The sequence below is a fragment of the Mytilus trossulus genome, chromosome 14, assembly GCF_036588685.1.
Source record: "Mytilus trossulus isolate FHL-02 chromosome 14, PNRI_Mtr1.1.1.hap1, whole genome shotgun sequence".
Taxonomy (NCBI): domain Eukaryota; kingdom Metazoa; phylum Mollusca; class Bivalvia; order Mytilida; family Mytilidae; genus Mytilus; species Mytilus trossulus.
The window spans coordinates 38,803,243-38,812,640 of record NC_086386.1 but is presented as its reverse complement, the minus strand read 5'-3'; the positions used below and the strand labels follow the sequence as shown (position 1 = coordinate 38,812,640).

The 9,398-nt window shown below is 31.8% G+C and overlaps 2 protein-coding genes across 2 annotated transcripts; both read left to right on the top strand.

Annotated features, from left to right (window-relative positions):
• Positions 1 to 2,042: 2,042 nt before the first annotated feature.
• Positions 2,043 to 3,173, top strand: LOC134697734 (uncharacterized). The gene has a single exon (XM_063560019.1). It carries the CDS (start codon positions 2,043 to 2,045, stop codon positions 3,171 to 3,173), a length of 1,131 nt encoding a protein of 376 aa, XP_063416089.1.
• Positions 3,174 to 4,089: 916 nt separating this feature from the next.
• Positions 4,090 to 5,301, top strand: LOC134697733 (uncharacterized protein F54H12.2-like). The gene has a single exon (XM_063560018.1). It carries the CDS (start codon positions 4,090 to 4,092, stop codon positions 5,299 to 5,301), a length of 1,212 nt encoding a protein of 403 aa, XP_063416088.1.
• Positions 5,302 to 9,398: the final 4,097 nt, after the last annotated feature.

Below are 9,398 nucleotides of genomic sequence, written 5' to 3'. Positions count from 1 at the left end.
TGTTTATATCGTCACCACCGGGACTCAGTTCCACCGGGATTCAGTTAACCCACAGAGCCAAAGAATCGATTTCCTAGCTCAGTTGATTAAGACTGACTGTAAATGTTCTACCTGTACTATGATGGGGAAGCCAACACGCTACATTTGTAAATAGTCACACATACGATTTAAGTCGTCCATGGCAGTCAGAGTAATCGAGACACGAGTCAATGGATTACATTTGCATTTGAGGTTGATGCCGACTCTTGTAAAATTGCTACGTAGTTACCTCATCAGTGTAAAGTTACTACGAAGTTACCTCATCAGTGACGCTCGAATCAAAAATGTTTTAAAGGACAAAATAAAGTACAAAGTCGAAGAGGACTATAACTTCCTATAAGTTTTGCCAAATGCAACTTAGGTAATATATTCCTGAGGTAGCCTTAGTTTATCGAAAGTTCAAAATGTTGTTAACAGTTAATTTATAATTATGAACATATCAATGATAACTCAAGTCAACACAGAAGTGCTGACTACTGGGCCGACTCATTTATATGACATTTTACTTATTTCAAATGATTGATGAATAAAAGATGATATTACTTTAAGTGTATTTCTACACTTAATATTAAGCAATAGTTTGATAAATTCATCCTTAATTTTGGATTGTTTGTCATAATTTTAACACATCTTTAAGACTTTGACCTGAAAGGGTTTATGTTTTAATTACTCAAATACGACAGATTGCTTTACTGTCTATTGGCTACAAAAGTTGACATGGTGTATTTTTTGTTTCATTCAACAAGTATGGACACAGACGCAAGTTGTCAGTGGGGTTAAAGGTCATTACAAATGCATTGAAAGCTAGACTGGAAATGTGTATTAACAGATTGAGTTGATGTGTACATGTCTTCATTCAAATGCATTGACTGATAAAAAAGGGGGCTTCATCTTCCACCCCTCTCTATGAATTAATTGTTTGAATATGAAGTTGGTTAATAAATAGCTGCACTGTAAGCGCATGATATGTCTTGATTCCTTTTAAGCTTGCTTAAAGTTGAACTATTTTGTTTTGTACAATTATTAGTCTATTTGTTGTCTCATTTCATTTGTTTTATATTTGTCATTTTAAGGTTTTTTATAGCTGAAAGAGCTGTATGAGGTTTTGTCATTGTTGAAGACTATTTGGGGACCTGTAGTTGTTCATCTTGTTTTAAATTTTGAAATGTAGCTGAAGTCAACAGACATAGACAATTCACCAAAGTTTTATAAAATGATGTGGAAGTGTTTATGTGAATAATTGCGATGGGAAATGAGGAAAGTAGTGTGATTTGTGTGGAGCGAAACCAGAGTTGTGATCATATTTACATAAGGACCATAAAAGGGGACTATACAAACAAGGTCTATTTACTTTAGGCCTAAGTCTATTTACATAGTAACTCTTATCAACTCTTAAGTAAACAAAGTTTGTTTACATAGACTAAAAATAAACAAATCACCCAAGTTCCGTAATGTACAAACTGATCCAAAATGAGTAAAATTGAGTAAAAACTGAGTAAAAAAAAAGGGGAGATTGATAGATTGATTGTATGTTGCTTAACGTCCAGTGGTAAATATTTCACATACATATTCAGGACGTGAACAAGTTAACAATAAGTACAATAAGTAGATCTTATCATAATAGTGTCCATTCTAGTTCAGTGTCATATCACGATGGACGAAGTCGAAATGCAAATGTTTGTGTGTCGATTTGAGAGAATGATTGACTTGATTTATGCCAATTCTATTCGAAAACACATTCAAGAAACAAAACATATAATAGAAAACAACATATTGGAAACATTATATGATAACGTGTGTGTTAGTGAACTATTAGATTGTATTCTTTGTATGCTAACTGATATGCAACTCCCACCATCTATTTTTTGGATTCTCTCCTTAAATGTACGCTGCCAGAAGTGGTGGATGGATACTTATAACATCAAATAAAAAAAAACCACATTTGTAAAATAGTTGAGGAAATGTTGAGGTGTGAAGTGAAATTCCAACACTAATATTTTACAATGGTAGAGACAGAAAGTGTAGATGATGTTATAAAACGAACTTACTTCAACATATCTGGAGATGGTGGTGCATATATTGGACCTAGAAAACTTCACGAAACCTTAAAGCGAAAAGGAGGGATCGTACCGAGTGTCTACAAAATAAGGAAGTGGATGCAATCAAATGACACATACAATCTTTTGAAACCTGTGAGGAGGAGATATAAACGTTCAAAGGTTGTGGTTTCAGAACCGTATGAGATGTTTGATATTGATCTTGCTGATTTGAGTGCATTGTCATCTGAAAATAATTCTTTTAAATTTTTGTTGATTGTTATTGACATATTCACTCGAAAGTTGTGGGTAGAGATGCTCAAGGATAAAAAAGGAAAAGAAATAGTTGCTGCTATGAAACGAATATTTCAACGAGGAACCATTCCAAAGAAGATCAGATCAGATTCGGGAGCTGAGTTCAAAAACAGATGGTTTTCTGCTTTGATGAAACAAAACAACATATATCATCATATAACTTTGAATACCACCGTCAAAGCCAACTATGCAGAACGTGTTATCTTAACTTTGAAACGTATGATGTATCGTTATTTCTCACAGGCAAGAAACCATCGATATGTTGATAACCTACAAGATCTCGTTAATAGCTACAACTCCACACCACATCGATCATTGAATTATACAGCACCAAACGAAGTGAATGATGAAAATAAAGCAGATTTGTGGGCCTACATGTATCTGAAACCTACAAAAAACAAACCAATCGAAACTCCAAAAAAGCGAACACCTAACCGTTTCAGTCTAAAACTGCATGATATGGTGAGAATTAGCCATTTGAAAAAAGTATTTCAGAGATCGTACGATCAGCAGTGGAGTTCTGAAATTTTTAAGACATACCACCGTTTTTTAAAACAAGGCATCCAGTATTATAAACTAAAAGATTTTCTCGATTTTAAGATTTTGGGTAACTTCCAAATTGCAGAACTCCAGAAAGTATACAAGAGCGCAGACGCTTTGTGGTACGTTGAAAAAAAATTGAAGAAAAGACGACGCAAAAATAAAATCGAGTGGCTCTGTCGGTTTGAAGGATGGCCACCAAAGTTTGATCAGTGGATAGCAGAAGAAGATATAGTGGAGTAATCGTTTGAATATGAGTTTCTATGTAGTAGTTAACAGTGATGCTAATGTGAATTACTATCCAGACAATAACGCCGGAAGGTTTCGTGTACATTTTTCCGCTCCACTTAATTTCAAGGGACTGTGGAACTGTGCACTTGTTGAATTGAAACTAAAATCCCCCCAATCTTCACCAGAAGATGTATACATTCAATCTGATATATGCGGTGAGACTTACGTCGATTGTGTAACACAATCTCTCCTACGACGAATCTCTCCTATGCAAGGCCAAAACATATACGAATTCAAACATTTGAATTATATACCAATCACGAAGACAGAAGTGTATGACATTGAATTTTATATAACGGATAGATATGGTGAAATTAGTTCATTAGTGACAGAGCAAGTCTCATTAACACTTCATTTCAAAGCACAACCCTTTTTCATGTAAGCGATTAAAGATGATGCGAAATATGTACATTCCTGATGCACAAAAGTGGATTCGATATTACCAACAGATAGCACAAGGTACACATAAACCACACATTAAACGCAAACATCAGAAGACAATGCAAAGTGGTGGTTCCATTGGCCACAAATCGCTTGCGTCTATGGATAGTATAGACATTCCATCAACATCGAAGAACACTACATCACCGACAGATGTTAATGTTCAATTGGTTTCTCCTGCACAACAGTCTGTGGAACAGATTAAGAGTGAAATTTCACGCAATTCAATCAAAAACAAACGAAAATATAAATATAAACAACGGAAAACCTCGAAAAACGTTAGTTCTAAACGTGGTAGCAAACAAACTACATCAAGAAAAAAGAAAAATAATAAAGTGAAGACAAACAAGAGAACCAAACCTTCAAACAAGAAGAACAATCGATCATCAAAGAAGAAATCATTTAATGACATATTTGATTAACTGCTATGTCTAAATTAAGTGTAGAGGATTTTCACGAGGTTCAACCATCTCAACTGTCTTTATTCGAACTTCCAGGCCATCAAACCGCTATACAATCTATTCAGTATGAACAAGTACGACCGAGTGAACATTTCACACACAATTCACCCATTCAATTTAATATCCCCAGTGGTGGGATGCAATATTTAGATCTCAAAAGAAGTACAATGTCTTTGAAAGTACGACTAGTTAATGCTGATGGTAGTTACATTGGTGAGGATCCAGTTGGACCTGTGAATCTCACTCTACATGCTCTCTTTTCTCAGGTGGATGTTACCATTCAAAACAAGATAGTAACATCAACTACAGGAAATTATCCATACAAAGCTATGATACAAACACTATTGAAATACGGTACCGATGCGAAGAAATCTCCACTCTCTGCACAGATGTGGATATCTGATACTCCCGAACATTTGGATGATGTAAATGTGAACACGGGTGGTAATGCTGGACTTTGGGCAAGAACGCAGTTTTTCAAAAATAGCAAAATAGTAGATCTTCAAGGGAGTATTCACCATCCTTTGTTTTCAATGGATAGATATTTGTTGAACTCTGTAAATTTAACAGTGAAATTTTATAGATCTAAACCTCAATTTTATTTGATATCATCTGATGAAGAAAACGCTGACTATCGCATTCAAATAGAAGACATGTATCTAAACATTTGTAAACTTAACCTCAACCCTGGAATACTATATGGACATGCTGAGATTCTAAAATCAAAAACTGCAAAATATATTCTCACAAATACTGATCTTAAAACAATGGCAATCCCACAGGGGCAGATGGCGTTTACTTGGGATAACGTTTTTCAAGGTATTCTTCCTACCGTAGTAATAATTGGATTTGTTGCTAGTGAAGCGATGACGGGGAGTTACAAATTATCACCTTGGAATTTTAAACATTACAACCTCAACCAAATAGCGTTGATGATCACTAACCAACCTATCAATGGAAACCCATTGAAAGTGAGCTATGATCAAATAAGTGGAATCACATCTATCCCTGCGTTTTGCAATTTGTTTGAGGTGACCGGAAAGTGGTCTCAACAAGAAGGAAATGGTTTGAATCGAGCATCAATGAATGGTGGTTTCAATCTTTATGCATTTAGCATTGATCCACAGTTTGAAGGATTGGACTATCTCAACCTTATAAAAAAGGCAACGCCCGTATAGAGTGTACATGTGTTGTTTACAGCGAAACGCAAGGTTTTTTTCAAATAGATCAAAGTAGAGACGTTATACTGAATGAATACTAAAGAGCTTGAATGTATTCTAAAACGAGATTTGGTTACCAGAAACAGTACAGTTGGTGTTTATGCTGCAGATGCAATACCTAATATTATCACAGAACTTCCGATGGGGTTCATAGCAAACAGTGAAAATAGTATGTCAGGAGGTCGTCACTGGTTGGCGTTTTATGCTCACAACAACCAAGGATATTTTTTCGATAGCTTAGCAATTTTAATAAAGAGAATATAAAAAAACAGTATAATATGAACACATTTTTTTCTTGAACAACTATGTGGTAGATATGATATCTTTTGAGCATCAACAAATTGAGTATTATGTACTATGTAATCAAACCTTAAACTATGGATGATATAAAGAAAACCAATTGTTATTCTTCTTTTAAGTTGTAAAAATATACAAAAATAAGTGTTTGGAAAAAAAAGATCTTGTGATTAAAAAAAGTTTAAAACTTACTCAAGTTTGATTGTATGTTGGTATATATTATATCACATGAAATACATAAGTTTGATTGAATATATTAAAAAAACATATTTACACAAGACCATTCAAAATAAGTTATTCAATTCATAAGGAATACTTTTATTCTCCTTTCACCATGTTCACTCTCATTTAATTTCTTTAAAAAAATTAAAATAAATGTTTGCAAATCAAATAAATACTTTTGAATGGTCCAATATCATTCATTATCTGTACAAGCAGCACTATCAATAGTTTAATAACATTTATGGCAACAAAAAAAAAATACAACATATGATATGAGTGTTTAACAATAAAAGTACTATAAAAAGTTTCCAACCTAACGGTATTATCACAAGTATTGCATCAGTGTTTTTTTTTATCAACTCAAATAATGAATAGCAAACATTATTTAATAAAACTATTTATCTATTATTTAGATTTGAATAAAATCTTTGTAGAGACTATTGTTTTTGTAGGTAGGTCAGAATAACTATCATATTATCTGAGAACTAAATAAACTGTACAGTGACAACAACTAATTAATACCATTTAACATCAGTATATAACATATTTACATTCAACAATGTACTAATTAGAACATTATAGTTTACATGAAAAGGAATGTTGAAGACTAAAAATTTAATTCTATATTAAAAAATATATTAAAAGTATTTATCTAATTTAAACATAATTTAAAAAAAATGATATATAAAGGTTAAATATAGATTATCTTGTTTAAAATTAAACAGGTGGGTAATTAATAACCTCTAACATATGGGATACTTATAAGTATAGTTCTTAATTAACATTTTGGAAGTAGGTAGGGGGGTAATAATTACCTGAGTAAGTTCAATAAATAGATAAGTTTTTAACTGTACAGTAAATAATCAATAGGCTTCTTTAACAAGATAATAATTATATTATCATACCATGTCACACTTTAAATTATCTGTGTTTGTATATGACATTATCAAGGTAGACAGTATTTACTTGAAGAGATAATTAAATATGTAATAGATGTGACAAATCAACTTCTGGATCTTTCAAAAGGATAATAAAAATGACACTAATAAAGTTGCCTGTCTCATGTGTCTCTTCTAAGTAATAAATGATAAAATATTTTTATGAGTTTAAAATATCATATAGCAAAAAATATCATTTTATGATAAAACATAATAGAGTAAAGATGGAAAATTATGAAATTGATGAATATTTGATTCTAGATCCTGAATATCAGGATATGTTAAATTAAATATATTTGTCTAATGACGAGGATGTGGATGAGGATGTGGATGAAAATCAGGATATGATTTACCAAATCTATCACTTAGATGATGAGGAGTTGGACTTAGTTTTACTTGTAATGATGGGAATGATAGAGGAAGAAGAAGAAGATGATGATGATGATGGGGGGTTTTATGAAATCAGTGATGATGAAATAGAAGATTGAGGAGGGAGGTGATCAGAACATAATTAAGGTATAGTGAATTTGAAATAATCATTTTAATAGTACATAAGGCGGTCTGGCTGGTTTCTAGCTCTAAGTGGTAGATTTCGAACTCTTGGTTGATGTTGTCTTCTTCTTCTTCTTCTTGGTCTTTGGTTAATGTTCATGGGTTGATGTCGGAGTGGTCGATTTGGGAATAGAAGTTCGTAAAATCTTTGTATATTATTAGCAAGTTGTGGTCTGAATGCATATAAAGCACAGAGAATAATTTCTGCAAAATAAAGTTATTCGGTTTTTTTATACTGTCTATCTTTTCTAAATTAAAAAGTTCTATACTGGAATTTGATGAATTAATAAAGTTTGATATTACAACTTAGTCTAGTGTAGAATGTGGTCTAGTTGATTTTTTTTGTAAATATTTCCTTACAAAGTGTATGGTGAAAAGGATTCCAACGAATATAGCTAGGGAAGCTGCAATGCAAAAAAAAAGACAATTTTAAAATCTATCTTTTCTTTTAAATTTTTACTATAAGTTTTTCATATTTTATTTCAACATACAAACAATAAAAAAAAAAAAATGTAACTGAGAAGTCTTAAGTTTTCTAATGGTTAAGGTAGTTCACCTTGCATTGTTATAAATAAATAAATTCAACCTTTAGCTGAAAGTGGTAAGGTTTACCAGTTGTCTACCCAAATTGGTTGTAGCTATATATATATAGTACAAATGTATTGTTGAACATGGTGTTGACTTCCATTCATTCTATCAATTCATTAAAATACAACTCTCTCTCCTCTCTCTTTGATTGCTTATTTATATAATCAACCACTAAGATATACAATTGTCTACTAAAATTATAGGGTTGGTGGTTAAATTGTTTACCAAAAGTTTAATCCTATTTAGTTGTTTTAAATTTCATTTCATACATGTATTAAACATATTAAAAATATTTATGTTCTATTAAAACTCACCAAAAACAACCAAGAGAACACTTTGTAATGCTTAGTTGTTTTAAATTTCATTTCATACATGTATTTAACATATTAAAAATAGTTATGTTCTATTAAAACTCACCAAAAACAACCAAGAAAACACTTTGTAAAGACAAAGTTGATGGTGGTGTGCTGGTAGTGGAAGTAATTGGTCTTTCTGTCTGTAATTTAAAAAAATCATTATACCATTTTGTTTCAATAATATATTTTTTGTTTTATTATCTTATTTACATGTACATACTAAAAGATATCATTATCTATAAAAGAAATTATTTTATATCTTATTTACATATGTACATACTAAAAGATATCATTATCTATAAAAGAAATTATTTTATTTGTAGGATATACTCATACCTGATGGGAGGAAGCAGGTTCTGATGTTGTATAAGTGATAATGGAGGTTGTGAATTTGGATGACTGAAAAAGAAGGAATAAAAAAACTAAAAAACTTTTCTTTTAAATTCTGATACAATGTAAATTATAGTTGTAATTTAATTTCACATTTGAAATACTTTTATTAAATATCTATAAAAAAAATGAAGTATATTAACTAAATGCTGTTTTGGTTGTAATGTTGATGATAACTTGTTTCATTATCACCTTTGAGATGGCCCTTTGCAGTTCTTGGTTTTTATTCTTTGGTGATTAGTTGATCAATTGGTTATCATGGAAATTAAAGGGGAGCGTTTCAAAACATAAATTGATTACAAAAAAATACACTCAAATAAAATCCAGTCTACAACTTACTTGACAAGGGATGCCTGCTATTGATATCAATACTTTTGGGTTGTCGCAAGAAATATCCTCACACTGCGTAGATCCTGATTGTATGATAATTTGACGTAATTGTTTGGCATTCTCAATGAAAAGTGTTGAAAGTTGGAAAAATCTTTCAAACCGAATCTCTCGAATGTTGTTTAGTTCTTGCAGGGAGATGTACTGCCCCTCACCACTGTACGAACACCTAAGTACACCATCCTGACTCTCACAAATATTTGTGATGGGTATAACCTTGGTTAAAACTCCAACAATAACACATAATCCGATAACTACTGTTTGCAACATTTTCATTTTTTTCACAATTTCAAAATGGCGGTAACTATATCAGTTTCGGGTGGGA